Source organism: Perognathus longimembris, chromosome 20, assembly GCF_023159225.1.
Source record: "Perognathus longimembris pacificus isolate PPM17 chromosome 20, ASM2315922v1, whole genome shotgun sequence".
NCBI classification, from domain to species: domain Eukaryota; kingdom Metazoa; phylum Chordata; class Mammalia; order Rodentia; family Heteromyidae; genus Perognathus; species Perognathus longimembris.
This window is the reverse complement of record NC_063180.1, coordinates 2,126,535-2,147,342: the sequence shown is the minus strand read 5'-3', so window position 1 is coordinate 2,147,342 and position 20,808 is coordinate 2,126,535. Positions and strand designations below refer to the sequence as shown.

The 20,808-nt window shown below is 38.7% G+C and overlaps 1 protein-coding gene across 3 annotated transcripts in view; it reads left to right on the top strand.

Annotated features, from left to right (window-relative positions):
- The window catches only part of Cntnap5 (contactin associated protein family member 5), a 936,592-nt gene that overhangs the window by 875,419 nt on the left and 40,365 nt on the right, over nucleotides 1-20,808 (top strand). For all 3 annotated transcript variants that reach the window (XM_048329504.1, XM_048329503.1, XM_048329502.1), the window contains exon 21: nucleotides 2,259-2,346. In XM_048329504.1, coding sequence (XP_048185461.1) covers nucleotides 2,259-2,346 — 88 coding nt within the window. The remainder of the gene's footprint in view (nucleotides 1-2,258; nucleotides 2,347-20,808) is intronic.

Genomic DNA, 20,808 nt, shown 5'->3' with positions numbered 1-20,808 from the left:
GTGCTTCCTTAAATTATTGAGTTGCTGTTTCTCCAGTTTGTTGATGTATGCACTCTCAACCTCCACTTCTAAGAGTCCTGCAGCTGCTGTTTACTTTGTAAAAAATTCCTTGTTTATGTTAGCTCTCTTTCCAGGATCCTGGGTAGAAAAGCATCTTGGGATGGGAAGTATTCTGACCCTCATGGAAGGACTACTTCTAAAGTTAGGGACAGGAAAAGAACCATAAAGACAAGGACTGAATCTAGACCTATGATGAGATGATGAGCAGAACCCAAGGTGCCAAAGACCCAATTGGCATCCACAAGAAACATCCTGGTCAGAGATGGACTCTGTCTTCACAGTAGTCCAGATAAAGTAGAAAAGTATAAGATATTTATTTATGCAGCAGGACTTTCCAGTTGCTTTCATGGGCCTTATAGAAAATATGTAGCGTTACATGATCTGGACCGTTGAAGAACCAATATTTAGTAAAGGGAGGGAAGAGGCATAGAGAGAGGGGGAAAGAGGAAAGAGAAAGATTAACATTACAATGTAGTGTTTTGTTTTGAATGCAAGCTTGGAGATAACAGAGTCCTGATTAGAATGGAGCAGGCTAGCTTACCTGTATACCAAAGCTATCAATTGCAGAGGTCGAATCAGGGAATCCTGGAAAGAGTGGCACACACTGGACACTCAGTTGTTTAAGGTGTGCTCTTAGAAATTTAGAAATAAAATGTCACTGTGTTTCTCAACAAGATAGATATTCATATGTATAAGTAGGTCTAAAAAATAGACAAGACTCATCACAGGATGAGTGAGCCATTTGACAATGCCTTGTGATGATGTGTGGCTTTGGATAAGTTGTTGATCTCCATGATATGCATTAGTATTATGCCTACATATGTGATTGTTCGATATTATTACAATGTAATTTAATTCACAAATGAGTAGCAAAGCCTTTAATCATGTGCCATAAGTCACAGCCTATGATTTCTGTTGTAGCAGAAACTACCAAAAGGCTAGGAGGTTGACAATGAAGAGGCAGGTGGAGGCACTATCCTGGAAAAAAGACATGGGAGTAGGTTTTCTGCTTCTTTTCAAGCACTGCAAGATGTCCGGGAGCCTTCCAAAGAATGGCACCATAGGGATATTCAGAGGAGACCTTTAAAAGGACCAACATGATGTGGGAGAATCAAAGTGGGGAGGACAGAGCACATGGCCCAGAGAGCTGCAGAGAAGCAAACAGTCAAAGTTGGAATTGGCAGTGGAAAGGCAAGAGAGGATGACTAAGTGTGAGCCCTAGAAATCCTGGCAGATCCCATCAGTGGCTTTTGCTCACCCTTCAAGCTCTGCTGATCAGAGGACTATGAGTGGCAACTGCTCACATAGCCTCTCTGCTCTACAACAATATATCTATAAAGATGCAAATTTTTTGGTGCTCATCCTGGGACTTGAACTCAGGACCCGGGCACTATATCAGAGCTTCCCTGCTTAAGGCTAGTGCTCTACCACCTGAGATACAACTTCACTCCCTCCACCGCTTTGGCTTATTTTGTATTGCACTTTAAAAATTTTTATTTTCAAGGTGATATACAGAGGGGTTACAGTTACATACATAAGGTAGTGAGCATGTTTTTGTCAAACTTATTACCTCCTCCCTCATTTTCTCCCACCTTTCTTCCTCCCCAATCCCAACATTCCTCCTCCTCCTCCCCCACCTCCCCCTCCTCCTCTTCCTCCTCCTCCCTCCCCCCCTCCTCTGCTTTTGTGATTAATTGGAGATAGTCTCACAGACTTTCCTGCTCTAACTTGGCTTTGAACAGTGATCCTTAGGCCTCAGCCTCCTAAATAGCTAAGATTACAAGTGTGATCCACTTGTGCCCCTCAGTCTGTACAAGAGTAAAGGCAGGTGTCAATATTAAGAGGAGAGCAGTAGAAACCTTAAAAATCAAAAGGCAGGGAGGAGCAGAGATAGCAGAGAGAATCGAGGAGCAGGAAATGAGTTTTTCTCTAAATTTTAAGTAGGTTTTAAGGATTGGTGAGAAAATCTCAGGGGAGTGTAAAGTACCTGTCAAAGTCCAAGGACACCTGTGAAAGTGTATGTTTCACAATGAACAAAGAAGTGGGTATTTTTGGTATATTATAGGAGACCTAGAGACACTTCTGATCTCTCTCTTAAGAGATAATCCTGGTGAGGGTCTACTCCACGTTCATTTTCAGGCTGTCTTTCAGGAGGACTGTTCTCCACTGACTTGCCTTTGTTTTCTGTCTTCCCGCAGATGGACCAACAACTTCTGCTCAGTTACAACTTCTCCCCAGAAGTCGAATTCAGGACAGTAAGGTCACTCACCCTGGGAAAAATCACAGGTGTGTTCATCCTAGTGCATTCTAGTGCACCTTTCTGCTGCACTTTGTTAAAACCAAATAAATCATTTTCATTGGGATCTTTAGTGATTCAAATTATACTCTCAAGATATCCTCAATCCAGGACCAAGGTGTGTGATGTAGGGTATGTTAAAATGTATGTGTGGCAAGGCTAGAGACGGCTTTTATTATTAATTTCAGAAAGATAAAGCACTAGAGTAATTATATAAAATAATATTTTAATTTAAACAGTATATGAATTGTTTTAATAATTTACATTTTACTTCATTTACTTAACTTTTATTAAAATGAAGTAGAAAAACTGAACAATTGAAAGAGCCACTGATGGTTTACTCCTAGCTACTCAGGATCACAGTTCAAAGCCAGCTCAGGCGGGCCAGTCGGAGAGACTCTATGTATAATAAATGACCAAATAATTCTGGAAGCTCAAAGACTGTGCCCAAGCCCCAAGTTCAAGCCCCAGGACTGGCAAAAAATAAAAATAAAAAATAAAATAAAATAAAATAAACACAAAAAAACAACCGGATTGAAATCTTTTATAATAGTTTTCTTTTCCTACTGAAAATTGTTGGAATTTCCATTTTCTATTGGAGAGTATTTACCAGGTTCATGCAAGATTGAGATTTTCATATCCCCTTTAAGATATGAACATTTTATCACATAGATATTACCTCTTGTAATATCTTTTTGCGCTTTTATCTACATTTCCTACTATTAATAACAAAAAGTTAAATTTTTCTTTGGTTAGAATTTGGCTGGTCTATTCTTTGCTCATCCTTTCAATTCTTTTGTTTAAACCTCATATAGAATATTATAAAGGACAGCTGAATTTTGTTTTTATACCTAATCTGCTCATCTCTTTGTTCCAATTTGTCAAGTACAGATCCCATTGATTTTGAAATTATGTACAAAGCTGGACTTATTTCTGCCTGGTTAATTATTGGTTTGACAATTCCTATGAACCTGATCATGTTACTGTATCAATCCTAGTGCAAGGTGGCAAATGGTAACATAGGACATTTCAATCAGGAATTGATTTAAGATAAGACACTGGTTTCTTACAGAATTGTTGTAGTACCAAACAAGGATTCTTGTTAAAGTTTCATGTATAGCTCTCCAGAAATTCTGACCAAATCCATGGGAAATATTGATTACCTACTTATGGCAGACAAAAGACTGACATGGTGGTCCCAACTTACAATGGGTGGAACAAAGTCATTAAGAAATGGCTGCAGAGAGTTTCATCCTATCAAGACTGAGCATAACCTGAGTTCACAAAGCTAACTCTACTCTGTCTAAAATGTAAATTTCAGTCTCCCAAATGAAAGTTAATAGAAACAATGGATAATAATGACTTCTGGGTTGATTCCTTTTTTTTAAAGTACAAATTTATTTTTCTGAATACAAATTTATTTTCCTGTTTCCTGTTAGGTAATTCTTTTCTTTTCATGGGAAGGGGGTGTTTTTATTGTTTTTAAGTAGTTATACAAAGCAGTTGCCATTCAACAAAGCAGTTTATTAATACAGTGCTAATGTCACCCTTTCAACATGCATACACATTCCTGCCAACTTCCTTCGCTTTTGCTTAACATTTTCTTTGACATTTAACAAAGTACTTTATATATACATGCTTCTTGATCTGTGTTATCCCTTCACCACTTTTTTCAGCCCTCTTCAGGTGGGGCAAAATAATGAAGAAGGAAGAATAGAGGCAAGAATTCATTATATCCACAAAGAATTGAGGAAGATAGAGGAATTTCTCTTTCTTTCTTATCCCATCTCTGACTCATAATACAGTACTTATTTATCTGCATATGTCTTTATTTTATTTACAATACTATAGCCAACCTTTTTGTTTTCCATTGCTTCCTGTCCTTTATGTGTTCTTACATTCTTCCAGAGTTGATTTCCTTCACTCTGAAACAAGTCCTTTTGATTTTTTTTTCTCAATATCAAATGGTATTTCCCTTCTGGTGTGACTAAAGGATTCAGAGTTGTGAAGGAGCCACTGGCACTAGTTGATAGAATCACCTCTGCAGTTAGGGGTGTTATGTTAGCTTACAACATTCCCTAAACTTCCCTAAATGATGAATGTTAGGATGTCTCCATCCCTCCCCACCAGTGAAACATTTTCCCTAGCACATCTCTTCATCCTGGCCTCCTGGCTCCAGTGTTTGCTGTTGGAAAGACTCCTATCAATCTCCTGGAAATTCCTGTGGCAAGGCCTATTGACAACTTCTACCTACTGCATTGAAAATCTCATTCTCTTTGGTCTGTTGCCATTGTCTTATTGTAGACTTCTTAAAATATCTTGTAGATTTATCGGTCTGGAATTCATAGGTATGTGTGTTGTTTATGGGCATTATTCATCTTTATGCATTAGTTCTCAAAAATCTCGATTGTATCAGATATTACTTTTTATACACCATCTTCATTTAGACTTGAATTGGATAATTCTCAGATTCCAAATATATTGTATTACAATCATGTGCCACTCACTGTGCCCAACTTCTTAGGAGTTTTTTCATTGTTTTATTTAGTGCATATTAATTGAAAAACATGAAAGGGTTGATAATGATATTCCCTGATTGAATACAGTATAGTTTTATCTTATCTACCCTTCTCTTACTCTTTTTCTTTTTTTTTTTTTCAGTTGCTCTGCTTGAACTGAGGGCTTTAAAACTGTCCCTGAGGTTCCTTATGTTCAAGGCTAGCACTCAACCACTTGAGCTCGAGATACCCTTCCAGTTTTTGAGTAGTTAATTGGGAATAAGAGTCTAAGAATCTCACAGGGACTTTTGTGCCTGAGCTGGATTCGAACTCTGATCCTCAGATCTCAGACTCCTGAGTACATAGGATTATAGATGTGAGCCACCAGCCCCCAGTTCTTATACTTTCTTTTTTGTTTAATGTATTTTTACTACCTTGAGTTGCCATTCAACAAAATATTTTATGAATATATTGCATCTTGATTAATGTTACCCTTTCAAAATTCTCACCTCTCTCTCCCAACCCATCTTTTCCCTAATTTTTCTTACTTTTTTGGCATATGTATTTATTGTTTCTGGCCATTTAACAAACAATTTCGTACACAATACATTTTGATATGTCATCCCTTTAAATACTATAACCCCCTTCCAACCACCCCTTCCTTTAGTTGATTTAATCTTGTGGTATATACAATGAATTCTTGCCTGCATTCTCCCCTCTTGCCCCTCCCCCAGCATTCATTCATTCATTCATTCATTCATCTACCCCTCTCACCTTGGTCCCACACCTCATTTGCAATTATACATTTCCTGTTACTTCCTTTGTTGGGCTTTGAAATGGTCTTTCAAAAGAAATATACTATTTGATCTCTCCATAGAATCTACCATACTTCAGTTAATTCATTTGTAACTACTTACATACCACTCAGTGTGTTTATACGTTGTAGCTACGATGATTGAGGGAAATCATACAACCTTTGTTTCTCTAGGTCTGGCTTACTTCACTTTTCCCCCCATATCTATTTCCTATGAATGGGGCAGTATAATCCTTTCTGATGGACAAATAGAATTCTATTGTGTATATATTGCATGTATTCCACATTTTCTCTATTTATTTATCCATGGGGGGGGCATCTGAGTGGATTCCATATGTTAACTATGGTAAACAGTGCTGCTACAAATGTGATTGTGCTGGTGGCATTACTGTAGCCTTCTTTGTGCTCAATTGGATAAGTGTCCAGGAGTGGAACTGCTGAGTCACAGGGTTTTTCTATGTTTATATATTTTTTCTTTTTTTTTTTACTTTTCATTTCATTTAATTTTTTAAATTTAATTTTTCTTGTCAAGGTGATGTACAGAGGGGTTACAGTTATGTATGTAAGGTAGCAAGTTCCTTTCTTGTCAAATTTATTACCTCCTCCCTCATTTTCCTACTTTTCCTCTTCCCCAACCCTACCTCCCACCCCCAGTTGTAGAGTTGGTTTACAACACTTTTGTCTTGTGAGTATTGCTATTGCATTGGTTCGCCTTTTACCCTTTCTCTCACCTTTTGATGTTCACCTTCCCTTCCCTGATTCAGACAAACATATATACAATACCCAGGGTACCCAAATTAAATACAGTGACAACAGGTGCAAAACCATAGGGAAGGTAAAAAGAAAGAAATAAAGAAAGAATTTCAAATAGTACATTAAAAAAAACATCAACAATGATAAACCATTTGTTTCTATAACTTGGAGTTCATTTTGCTTAGCATCATCTTATGAGATCAAACATATATAGGTATTGAGTTATTGTGATCATGTCCTGGGGCTATGCTAGACATATACTGATTATTCAATGAGGGAATCCATAGAGTCTATTGTTCTTTGGGTCCAGCTCACTTCACTTAGTATGATTTTTTTTCCCAAGTCTTTCCATTTCCTTACGAATGGAGCAATGCCATTCTTTCTGATAGAAGCATAGAATTCCCTTGTGTATATATAAAAAATTTCTTGATCCATTCATCTACTGAGAGGCATCTGGATTGGTTCCACAAACAAGACCATACTAAAGCTACCTGCACAACCATGTTCATTTCAACACTATTAACCATAGCTAAAATAAGTTTAAGTTTTTGAGGAATCTCCTTACCCATGAACAAGTTTACGTTCCTACCAAAAGATAACAAACTTTCCTTTTCACTCCATTCTGCCTAGAATTTGTTGCTGTTCATTTTCTTGATTATGGCAATTCTCACAGGCGAGAGATGGAATCTAAAATTTTTTAATTTGCATTTCATTCATGGACAGAGATGTTGAACATTATTCTTCATTGACATATCATTTTTTTAAAGTTTTTATTATAAAAGTGATGTACAGAGAGGTTACAGTTTCATACGTTAGGCATTGGATACATTTCTTGTACTGTTTGTTACATTGTCCCTCATACCCCCCTCCCCCATCCCCCTTCCTCCCCCTGAAGTGTTCAGTTCACTTACACCAAACAGTTTTGCAAGTATTGCTTTTGTTTTTGTTTCTCTTATTTTAGCCTTTGTCTCTCAATTTTGGTATTCCCTTTCAATTTCCTAATTCTAATACTAGTATACACGGTTTCCAATATACTAAGATAAGATTACAGAGATATTGTAGATACAATCACAAGAAGGTGATACAAGAACATCATCAATAGTGGAAACTACAGATACACATGGGATGTTGAAAGTAGTTACAACTGTGATATAACAATCATTTCCATAAAATGGAGTTCATTTCACTTAGCATCATCTCATGTGATCATAATGGTATAGCTATTGGGCTCTTGTGATCCTCTGCTGTGACTTGCCTAAACCTGTGCTAATTATTCCCAATAAGGGAGACCATAGAGTCCATGTTTCTTTGGGTCTGGCTCACTTCACTTAGTATAATTTTTTCCAAGTCCTTCCATTTCCTTACAAATGGGGCAATGTCATTCTTTCTGATAGAGATATAAAATTACATTGTGTATATGTACCACATTTCCCTGATCCATTCGTCTACGGAGGAGCACCTGGGTTGGTTCCAGAATCATGCTATGGCAAATTGCACTGCAATGAACATTGCTGTGCTGGTGGCTTTACTGTGATTTTGTTTGTGGTTTTTTGGATAAATACCCAAAAGTGGGGTTGCTGGGTCATAGGGTAGTTCTACATTTAGCCTTCTGAGGAATCTCCATACTGCTTGCCAGAGTGGCTGAACCAGTTTACATTCCCACCAATAATGAAGTAGGGTTCCCTTTTGGCCACATCCCCTCCAACAACTGTTATTGTTAGTTTTCTTGATATATGACATTCTTACTGGGGTGAGATGGAATCTCAATGTTGTTTTGATTTGCATTTCTTTTATGGCCAGTGATGTAGAGCACTTTTTCATATGTCTCTTGGCCATGCTCATTTCCTCATCGGAGAAGTCTCTTTGTAGGCCTTTAGCCCATTTGATGAGCGGGCTACTAGTTCTTTGCGGTTTTGTTTTGGAGGAAGGTAATTTTTTTAGTTCTGCATATATTTTAGATATGAGGCCTTTGTCCGTTGAATGGCCGGTAAAGATCTTCTCTGAGTCTGTGGGCTTTCTGTTTATCTTGCAAGCTATGTCCTTTGCCATGCAGAAGCTCTGCAGTTTGATGCAGTCCTATTTGTCCAACCTTTCTTTGATTTGTAGCTTTTCTGGGTCTTTGTTAAGGAAGTTCCGTCCTGCGCCAAGGAGCCCAAGTGTTTCTCCTACTTCTTCCTTTAGTGTTTTCAGGGTGTCTGTTTTGATTTTGAGGTCTTTAATCCATTTGGAATTGATTTTGGTGCAGGGTGATATATAAGGATCTAGTTTTAGTTTGTTGCAGGTGTTGAACCAGTTTTGCGAGCACAATTTGTTAAAGAGGCTATCTTTCTTCCAAACTATTGTTTTAGCCCCTTTATCAAAGATTAAGTAGGCGTAGTTCTGTGGGTTCATATCGGGGTCTTCAATTCTGTTCCATTGGTCTTCAGGCCTGTTCCAGTAACAATACCAAGCTGTTTTTATTACTATAGCTTTACAATACAGCTTGAAGTTGGGTATTATAATTCCTCCAGCACTGTTCTTTCTGCTTAGGATTGTTTTTGCTAATCTAGGTCTTTTATTATTCCATATGAATTTCTGGATTGCTTCCTCTATTTCATCAAAAAATCGTGTTGGGATATTAATGGGTATTACAATGAATTTGTAGATAGCCTTTGGCAATATTGCCATTTTGATTATATTAATCCTCCCAATCCAGGAGCATGGGAGGTTTTCCCATTTCCTTAGTTCTGACTTAATTTTGTTTTTCAAGTTTTAAAGTTCTCCTCAAAGAGGTCTTTCACTTCTTTGGTTAAGGTTAGTCCTAGGTATTTTATGTTTTGGGGGCTGTTGCAAAGGGCGTTGCTTTCCTGATATCAGCCTCGGTCTTTGGGTCGTTAGCATAGAGAAAGGCCGTTGATTTTTGAAGGTTTATTTTATATCCTGCAACTTTGCCAAAGTGTTGGATCAGCTCTAGTAGCTTGGGGGTAGAGTCTATGGGATTCTTTAGGTATAGGATCATGTCATTTGCGAAGAGAGAGAGTTTAACTTCACCTTTACCTACTTGGATCCCCTTTATATTTTCTTCTTGCCTGATTGCTCTGGCTAGGAATTCTAGTACTATGTTGAAGAGCAGGGGAGACAGTGGATATCCCTGCCTTGTTCCTGATTTTAAAGGGAATGGCTTTAGTTTTTCACCATTTAGAGTTATGCTTGCTGTTGGTTTGTCATGAACTGCCTTGATTATATTCAGAAATGTTCCCTGGAATCCCAGTTTTTCCAGGGCTATTAGCATAAATGGGTGCTGGATTTTATCAAACGCTTTTACTGCTTCCAGAGATAAAACCATGTGGTTCTTTAGCTTGCTCCGGTTGATGTGGTGGATTACATTAATTGACTTGCGTATATTAAACCAACTTTGCATCCCTGGGATGAATCCCGTTTGATCGTGGTGTATGATTTTTTTGATGACCTGTTGAAGTCGATTGGCCAGAATTTTGTTGAGAATTTTTGCGTCTATGTTCATCAGGGAGATTGGTCTATAGTCCTCTTTCCGTGATGAGTCCCTGCCTGGTTTTGGGATGAGGGTTATAATGGCTTCATAGAATGAGTCGGGAAGTGAATGTTGTCTTTCACGTCCATTGAAGAGTTTGAGAAATATTGGTGTGAGTTCTGTTTTGAAGGTCTTGTAGAATTCTGCAGTGAATCCGTCTGGACCTGGGCTTTTCTTAGATGGGAGATTATTTACTGCCATTTCTATTTCAATACTGGATATGGGTCTGTTTAGGAGGTTTAAATCTTCATGGTTCAGTTTGGGGATATGAATTTTTTCTAGGAAATCATCCATTTCTTCCAAGTTCTTGAATTTGTTGGCATAAAGGTTTGCAAAATAGTCCCTTATTATTTTCTGAATTTCGGTTATTTCTGTGGTGATGTTACCTGTTTTATCGCTTACCTTGTTCAATTGAGTGTGCTGCCTTTGTTTTTTGGTCAGGTTTGCCATGGGTCTGTCTATCTTGTTGATTTTTTCAAAGAACCAACTCTTGGTTATGTTGATTCTTTCGATGTTTTTTTCGTCTCTAATTGATTTAATTCTGATTTGATTTTAATTATTTCCTTCCATCTATTGATTTGGGGTTTGGCTTGTTGTTCTCTCTCAAGGAAATTAAGGTGCTTCCTTAAAATAATTGAGTTGCTGTTTCTCCAGTTTGTTGATGTATACACTCAGAGATATAAATTTTCTTCTGAGTACTGCCTTTGCTGTGTCCCAAAGGAGCTGGTACTTTGTGTCCTCAACTTGGTTGAAGTCCATAAACATTTGAATTTCCGTTTTAATTTCTTCAATGACCCTCTGATGGTTTAGCAGTGTGTTGTTTATTCTCCATGAATTGTAGCAATTTCTGTGGTGACTGTTTGAGTTGAGCTCTAATTTTATTCCATTGTGGTCTGAGAGAATGCAGGGAATGGTTTTGATACTTCTGAATTTGTACAGATTTTCTTTGTTCACTAAGATGTGATCTATTTTGGAGAATGTTCCATGTGCTGCCGAAAAGAATGTGTATTCTGTCCTTGCTGGGTGGAATATTCTGTAGATGTCAATTAAGTCTAGTTGGTCTATGCAATTGTTTAGTTCTGTGGTTTCTTTGTTCAGTTTTTGGCGTGTTGATCTGTCCAGAGTTGACAGTGGAGTGTTAAAGTCCCCAACTATCAATGTGTTAGGGTCTATGAGTGTTTTTAGAGCCAGTAGTGTTTGTTTGATGAAGTTGGGTGCTCCTGCATTTGGTGTGTAGACATTTAGAATGGTTATTTCTTCCTGTAGGAGAGATCCTTTTACTAGAATGTAGTAACCTTCTTTGTCTCTTCTTACCTTTTTTAATTTGAAGTCAATTTTGTCTGATACTAGGATTGCAACTCCAGTCTGCTTATAGGGGCCATTTGCTTGATAGATTTGTTTCCAGCCTTTCACTTTTAGAAGATGTTTATTTTTGCTGGATAGATGTGTCTCTTGGAGGCAGCAGAAAGATGGATCTTGATTCTTGATCCAACTCATGAGCTTATGTCGTTTGATTGGAGAATTAAGTCCATTAATGTTGACAGTTAGGATTGAGAGATGATCATTTGTTCCTTTCATTATCACTATCTTGTTTAAAGCTGTGTCTTCCCATTTCTTGATCTGATGTTTACTAATTAGGGTTCATTTCTCTGTGTTGGGATCTTGATTATTTTCCCTGTATAGTACATCTTTAAGGATTTTGTGTAAAGCTGGTTTGGTGGAGATATATTGTTTCAGTTTTTCCTTATTGTGGAAGACTTTTATTTCACCTTCAGCTATGAAGGAGAGTTTGGCTGGGTACAGAATTCTTGGTTAGTAGTTATTTTTATTTAGAGTTTGGTATACTTCATTCTAGGCTCTCCTTGCTTTCATGGTCTCTGCTGAGAAGTCTGGGGTCATTCTGATTGCTTTTCCTTTATATGTGATTGTTTTCTTTCCCTAACAGCTTTGTGTATTTTTTCCTTGCATTCTGCTGAAGCTGTTTTGATCACAATGTGTCGGTGGGATGTCCTATTCTGGTCTGGTTGATTTGGGGTTCTAAATGCTTCTTGTATCTGTATAGGCCTTTCCTTCTGGATGTTTGGGAAGTTCTCAGCTAATATTCTGTTAAATAGGGTTCCTATCCCATTAACCTCTTTCTCCAAGTTTTCCTCAATACCTATTATCCTTAAATTGGGCTTCCTGATCGTGTCTTGAATCTCCTGTAGCGATCTGTTTTTTTGATTGGACTGGGTTTGTACTGATTTTTGATGTTTCTCCATAGAATCTAAGGAATCTTCAGCTCCTGAGATTCGATCCTCTGCTTCAGTTAGTCGGGAATGTGGGCTAGCTCTTTTCCTTCTGACTGGTCTTTTCTGATGATTTCCATGTCATTTCTTACTTCTTGTATGGACTTCTTTATTTCATTAACTTCATTAATTTTGTTTTGAGTTTTGTCTCTCAAATCTTTATGCTGGGTAGCTATCTTTTCATTTGACTCTGGAAGTTCATTTATCTTTCTATTTGTGGATGCCATGAAATTCTCCATTAATTTTTGCTTTGCCTCCTCACGCTCTAGCATAATTGTCTGAAGAGATTCAAACATTTCATTTATCATGTTTATCAGTAGACTTTGTAGAGCATTTTGAGGGTTCTCTTCTATGTCTTTGATTGACTGCTCTGCTTCCTGCTTGTTTTGATTGGGGAACAAGACTTCATTGTTTGCCATCTTTCTTGTGTTTCTTCTGCCCATTTGAATTGGGGATGCCAGTCTACCAGCACCTGTGAGCACCGTTTAAGACCCAAAGCAGCCCTTACCAAGCACTGTTGTGTAAATCTTACAAGTTCACAATTATATACAGATAACTTGTATACCTGCCTATAAAGTTAGATTTGGTGTTCCTAAAGAATACAATTTCAATATAACAACCGATCCTGGGCCCTGTATTCAGTAGATACTTATTTACTGTTACAACCCTATATGCAATTCTTGTTTTTATATTAAGTTCTTTTAGGACTGGCTTTCTCTATGAACCCCTTTGATTCACTCATATTAAGCTGGGATACCCTATATCCAATAACCAGGAGTCAATGGAACCTGGAGGTCCAGGCAGTAAGTCAGGAGGGTAAGTTGGAGGTAGTAAAGAGAATAGAGTAAAATGTATTGGGGGGGTGGTGATTTTGGTTTAGTTTCAGTGACGTGGAAATGTGGAGAAGAGTAGAATCAGTAGAAAGAACAAGTTTAAAATGACAGACACTGGAGAGTTAGCAGAAAAGAGTGGAGGTGTTATACATAGGAAAATAATTTTTAAAGAAATAGAATGCTGGGGCTGGGGATATAGCCTAGTGGCAAGAGTGCCTGCCTCGGATACACGAGGCCCTAGGTTCGATTCCCCAGTACCACATATACAGAAAACGGCCAGAAGCGGCGCTGTGGCTCAAGTGGCAGAGTGCTAAGCCTTGAGCGGGAAGAAGCCAGGGACAGTGCTCAGGCCCTGAGTTCAAGGCCCAGGACTGGCCAAAAAAAAAAAATAGAATGCAAAGAGAGAAATAAAGCAAAAATACTGGAAGACAGATATACAGAACAGAGAAAAATTATTTAAAAAAGAAGAAAAAATAAATAAAAAGGAAAAAAAATAAACAGAAAAGGAACAACCCCCCCCCCCCAAAAAAAAAAAACTTGATAAAACATACCGGTAAAAATGGAAAACAAACAAATAAAAAACAAAAAAAAAAAACATCAACCAATGATGTATCAGATGTGAAAAAATTAAAAAGAAAATTTTAAAAAATGTTTAAAAATATGTTTAAAAAAAAAAAAAAAGAATGGAGTCCTTCTTGTTTGCGTGGTCTCTCCCCGCCTCTGGTTTCCTTTCAATGGTCTGCAGTCTATTTTCCTGATTGGCTGGTTTGACTTGATTTCAGTTTGCAAGGGGTAGATCTGTTCTGACCTTTCTCCCCTGTTGGTGCAATCCTGGGTCTCTGAGGTTTGCACAGCTTGCAGGTGGGCCTTGGTGTCCTCTGTACATGGGGATGTGAGCAGTCTCAGGAACTGTGGCTCCTCTTTCTGCTGTAGGGCCACTGCCTTTGATGCCTGGATTTGAATAGGCTGTGGACTCAGCAGGGTGGGGCGCCTCTGGCCTGTTTTGCTCCGCTGAGACTTGCTTGCCTGGGGGAGGCGGCCTCCTTGGCAGAGGTGGCTATGGAATGCAGCTCCGTTTTGGGATGGGAATTGGGCTTCCTCTGTGACGGGACTGTTTAGCTGTTCAGGAACTGTTTGTTCCTCCCTCTGGTGTTTTCGTGCCACCGGTAGCTGCTCGCAGCTTTTGCTTTAAATTTAGAAATTCCGGCAGGCAGGACGGGGCACCTCTGGCTAAGCCGCGGCCCAGGACTTGCCTCCCACCAGGGCAGGGGGCGTTCTCCTGGGTGGAGCTGGCTCTCACTGTTCTGTCCCTCCTGCCCTTTTCAAAGATGGCTTCTTTGACCTCACTTTCCCCAGGCCCGCTTCAGTTCCAATCTGGTCTGACCCTATGCCAGTGGCAAAGATGGCGCTTTGCTCTGGCGGTGGGGGCAGGGATGCCTTCCAGAAGCTGCTCTGTGGGCAGGAGTGAGAATATCTTTTGTGGGGTACTCATGCTTTCTCTGCAATGTCAGGTCATCCGTGCTCAGCCGCCATCTGGAGTATTTCTCGCTGGTCTACGCTATGTGCTTTACTCACATGGAGTGCGGGTTGCTGTGCCAGGCGCTGTGCAGGGCACTGTGCCGGTGCCAGCACTGGCGCAGCAGCGGGACACTGCCCGGAGCTCAAATCTGTGTTTTCAGACCAGCAAAGTCGATTTTTCCTTCCTGGTCAGAATCCCTGTACTGTTAGAACTTAATTTGGCTGTCTTTCTTGGAGTAAAAGTTTCTATGGGGTGAGAAAACTGCAATGTTGGAGGGAGCTCCTCTAGGGCTCTCCTTCTCCTCCGCGGTCTTCTGGTCGACTCACTGACCTATCATTTGTTATTAGCTTCCTTGCAATTTATATTTTTTCTTATATTTTTATTTCTAAAAGTGACATTTTTGGAATTGTTTGTCCTTTTATCTTTTGTCTCTCAATTTTGATATTCCCTTTCCCTTCCCTAGTTCTAATACAAGTATATACAGTTTCCAGGGGACTCAGATGAGATATAGTGATAGCAGGGGCACAACCACAAGAAGGGGATACAAGAGGAACAACAACAAAAAAGCTACAAAAGCAATACTTACAAAACCATTTGTTGTAAACCAAATGAACAACTTGTGGGAGTGGGAGATAAAAGGGGAAAGGAAGGGGGCAATGTGGGAGGAGGTAACAAGTTGAACAAGAAATGCACTCACTGTCCCACTGTGAAACTGCAACCCCTCTGTACATAACTTTGACAATAAATAAATAATTATTCATTAAAAATGACATTTTATTCTTTTTGTGACATTGCTCATTTCTTATTTCCATTGTTTTATATCTCTAAACATTTTACTAGTACTTATTGAACCTATCTATTGACATTATTAATTCCATATCTGATACTTATGGGATTCAAATATATTACTATTTTCTAACACCTAAGTCAGCTATATCTTTATGCTGTGTGTATGAGTCTATACAGATACCCATAAGAATATTCATACAAACACTTGCATACAATATACCCATACATTATGCATATTTAGTTAAAATATTACCCTGAGGATCAAAATTTAAGTAATTCTTCTCCAGGTAATATTTGCATTTGTTCTGCCACTTGCCAGGAATATGCTAAATTTAGGACAATTCTACATTCATCTATTATTTTTCTTGAACAGAGGAAGAATGTAAATGAGCTTCAAATTTCAGTGAAATCAAGGCTCTGGTTGAACTCACAACAGAAATCTTATTAATATTAATGTTATGATATATGATTATTACTTTTTATTTTGATTTTTTTGTTATTCATCTGTTTATCTCTTTTGAGTAGGATTTTTGTTTATTCCCTATTGCATTAGATGATTTTCCTTTTCGGGTTTTTTTTTTTTTTTTTTTTTTTTTTTTTTTTGCAAATCCTGGGCCTTGAACTCAGGGCCTGAGCACTGTCCAAGGCTTCTTTTTATGCTCAAGGCTAGCACTCTGCCACTTGAGCCACACCCCCACTTCTGGCTGTTTTCTATATATGTGGTGCTAAGGAATTGAACCCAGGGCTTCATGTATACAAGGCAAGCACTCTTGCCACTAGGTCATATCCCCAGCCCCATGATTTTCCTTTTCATCTAGATATCCTTCAAGCTTACTGTGAGCATTTCTGGTTCTACATCACACTTGTTGAAAAACTCAAGGCTTAAAATTCCCAATCTTCTTCCAATTAAATCAGTTATTTTTCTGCAGTGCAACTCTAAGAATGATTTATGGATTATAGTATGAGTGAGAAAAGTGAACCACCCTACTTCAATGAAAACATTTTCTGAAGATGCTTGAGATTCATCTATGATATTTCATCCACTTTTCCACTGCTACTGAATATTGACTCAGGATGTTTTACTTAATAGGCAGTTACTCTACCCCTTATGGTATACCTATACCACTATTTGCTCTAATTTTTTTGACCCATATCTGAACTATGATTTTCCTACTTACACTTCCTCCATAGCTGAGATGACAAGTATGTCTCATCATACCTGTCCAGATTTTTATGGGTCTTGAAAATATTTTCCCTGGCCTGGCCTTAAGTGATACCCCTCTCAATCTCCACCTCTGTGTTCCCTGGACTACAACATGTATGAGTCACAACACCTGGCATCTCTTTGCTTATGAAAGATGCCATCAAGAAATTGGAAATTTTTGTTGGTTTTAATGGTTCTGTGTAAATATTATCCTGTGTTTTTTTTTTTTTAATATAATTGGGGTCAGGGCTGGAGCCATAGTTAAATGATAGAGTGCTTCCCTTGCAAGCATGAGTCCTTGAGTGCAGTCCATAGTACCATCCTCCATTCCTACAAATGTGTGTTTACACATGTACACAACACACACACACACACACACACAGAGTTTTGTCATTGAATCCTCAAGTCAATCAAATCAGAAGAAGCTTGAAAGAAGCTTGTAAGAAGACATTCTGTGAAAGCATTTTCACTTGAAGCCCAGACCTTTCTTTGTGTAATGGAAGCTCCAGTAGCATTTTCTGCTTCCTTATTACTCCCTCAGGAATCTTGCCACTGTGTTCCAAGCATCTTTGAACCTTTTGAGTTAAATTAAGAATGACAAAAAGAGGATTTAAGTTAAATCAAGGAAGTATGTGTTCCATTAACAAAGTCATTTTCTTTCCTTTCATTCTTCTCTTTTTTATTTTTTTCTGGCTTCTTTTTTTTTCCTTTTGCTTTTGTTTTTCTTCTTGATGGTACTAAGGTTTAAACTTGGGTAATCACAATTGTTAGGCAGGAATTCTACTTTTTGAGTTATACACATTCCCCACTCTTCTTGTCCTTAGGCTTTGTTTATTTACTTATTTATTGATCAGATCAGGTTTTGTACTTTTTTCCCAAGGCCAGATTTGGACTTAGCCCTCCTACCTATGCCTCCTAAATAATTGTGATTATGGAAATGACTACAACATATATGCAGCTTTTTGCTACAGATGGTGTATCATTTTTTATATGTGCCTTTAACCAAATTCATCTCAATATCTGCCTATCAAGTAGCTGGGATTGTAGGCATGGACCACAACCACTAGCTCTGTCCTATTTTTTTCTAATATTCTGTGTTTATCAGGTAAGAATGAAGTGGACTGTAATTGAAAAACAAGAACTCAGTAAAAAGTCTTTATTTCTCTAAGGATAGGAGACCTCAGTCTAAAAACAAATGGACTTCCCATCCACTGATCTGTTAGGCTGGGGTAATAGGGATTATAGATAACAATGTCTTAAAAATTTGTGGTCTCTTAAAGGTCCCTAACTCAATATGAAAGAGGTATTATGAACATGAGGCTCATTATTAAAGGAGTACATTAATCCCAGGGGTCATTAGAAAGCAAACAGGCTGTGCCCCATGTATAAAGGCATAAAGGAGATTTGGGGGAAATGAAGGAATGGTGAGAAGTTGATAAGTGAGAATAATGACAAATTCTAGTCTACTCCATAATTTTAGAGAAGATTACTTTGTAGGACATTTACTCCTATGCAATGAGGATTTTGTATAGTATATTTGAAGGAAGAAAGTGTAACAAATGTTTCTCCATTTCCTGGGGACTATGAATAGCAGTCCACTATAAAGCAAAACATTTTCTTTTCAGAAGAGGAAGTACAATTCACTATTGTAGAAGATAGTGATTTAAGATATTTTTGGACACAGGGTTGCTACTTTAGAATCCTATGATAAATAAAACAGCTCCTTTCTGGAAGGTTCTTCTGATGCTTACCACCTGCCAATACAGCTCATGCAACCACGTATGTTTTTTTCTATAATTTTTGCTCTTGTCTATGGCAAGCACAAGTCACAACAGGATGCCAAGATTTTGTGTGTATGTGGATTTTTTTACGGTAAAGGTGATATGCAGTGGGGTTACAGTTATATAAGTAAGGAAATGAGTATAATTCTTGTCAAACATTGTTACCCCCTCCTTCATTTTCCCATGCTACCCTTACCCTACCCTCTCTCCCAGGTTGTAAAGTTCATTTCCAACAGTGTCTTGTAAGGGTCACTGTTTTGTTGGTTCTCCCTTGTCCTTTGTCACACCTATTCTGTGATTCTCCTTTCCTTCCCCAAATCATATAAACTTATATTATAGAATACAAAAGGTACTAGAATAAAAAAACAATGACAATGTGGGATAAACCAAAGCAAAAAAAAATGTTAAAAATGAAAGAAAAAAGAAATAACTACATACAGCTAAGGAAAAAAATCTGTTTCCATATCATGTTCATTTCAATTATTTTCATTTTAAAAGATCATATATACATAGCTATTGAGTTATTGTGATCCTCTGCTAGAACTATCATAGAATAATTATTATAATTACTAATTATTGCAAATGAAGATAACCAGGGAACCTATGTTTCTTTGGTCCTAGTTTACTTCACTTAATATGATTTTTTTTTCTAACTAAGCCTTTCTTTTTCCTTACAAATGAGGCATTGAGATTCCACCTCAACCCAGCAAGAATGGCCATTATCAAGAAAACTAATAATAACAGAGGCTGGTGAAGATGTGGCAAAAGGGAACCTACTACATAGTTGGTGGGAGTGTAACTTGTTCAACCATTTTGGAAAGCAGTATGAAGGTTCCTCAAAAGGCTAAGCATAGGTTTTATTTCTTTATTGTCAAAGTGTGGTACAGAGGTGTTACAGATTCATTTGTAAGGCAGTGAGTACATTTCATGTTCAACTTGATACCTCCTTCCTTATTCCCCCCTGTCGGGCTTTCTGTCTCTCCCCTGCAACCCCTTTGGTCCTCGAACCCGGGCTGCCCCACACGCAGGAAGCAAGGATGGAACAAGGGTTATGTGAAAGCCTCAAACCCGTGTGAATGAGAAGGGCCCTTCCTTCCTTTTTGCTCACCTAGAACAAAAGCATGAGACACGTGGGCTGCTTTGGGAAAGCTTCTTGGATTTCCATTTAATAAGGGGAAATGCAAATACACTTATACCAGCAGTGACGGTGGGAGAGGGAGGGACTTGGGGTGCCTAACGGGGCACTAGCGATTGGCTAATGAGCTATCCGTCCAAGAGCGACACCTCAGGACCTCCTCCAAGGGTAATGTCACTTCCCATAGGGTCCCCATCGCCCTAGGTACTGCCATGCCAAGGTGGCACAGGTGCTCTCAGGTGAGAGGCGGGACTGGTCTAACTCCCTCTCCCTGTTCCTCACCCAGGAAGGGGGTAGGTGTGGTTATCTTCCACACAGCCCCAGAGTGGGGGGAAGGGCAGCGTCTTGGGATCGCCCTCTCCCCCTGAATGCCAAACTGAATCCCCAGCACCCTCCTTCCCCCTCCCCCTTTCCCTCTTCCCCCAAGAGTTGTGCAGTTGATTAACACAAAATGGTTTTGTAAGTATTGCTTTTGGAATGGTGTGTCTTTTTGTCGTTGTCTCTCAATTTTGATGTTCTCTTTCCTTTCCCCAGTTCTAATTCCCATATAACCAGTATCCACGGTATTCACATGAGATATAGTGGTAGTGGGGTTGTGTAAAACCACAAGAAAGGAATACAAGAGAAACAAAACTAAACAAACCAATCAAACAAACAGACAAGTGAGAAAAAAAATACAAAAGGTATGGTTTCACATGGCATGTTGATAATAATTACAACAGTGGTTTAACTCTTGTCTCCGTAACATGGAGTTTGTTTCACTTGGCATACTATATGTTATCATATGGGTGTAGCTATTGGGGTATTTTGACCTTCTACCATGACTAGTCTAATTTTATACTAGCTATTCCCTATAAGGGACACCATAGGGTTTATGTTTCTTTGGGTCTGGATCACATCACTTTGAATGATTTTTTCCAAGTCTTTCCATGTCTTTACAAAAGACGCAGTGCCGTTCCTTCTGATGGAGGCATATAATTTCATTGTGTGTATGTACCACATTTGCCTGAACCATGGGTCTACTTAGGGGCATCTTGGGGGGTTCCTTTTTTAGCAAGGCCAATTTGTGCTGCAATGAACGTAGTTGGTCTGATGGCTTTAGTGTAGTCTTGCTTGTAGTCTTTTGGGTAGATGTCCAAAAGTGAGGCTGCTGGCTCGTAGGGGAGCGTTATGTTTAGCCTGCTTAGGAACCTCCACACTGCTTTCTAGAGGGTTTGAACAAGTTTGCATATACACCAGCAATGTAGTAGGGTTCCCTTTGGCCAAATCTTCTCCAGCATTTGTTATTATTTGGATTTCATGATAATGG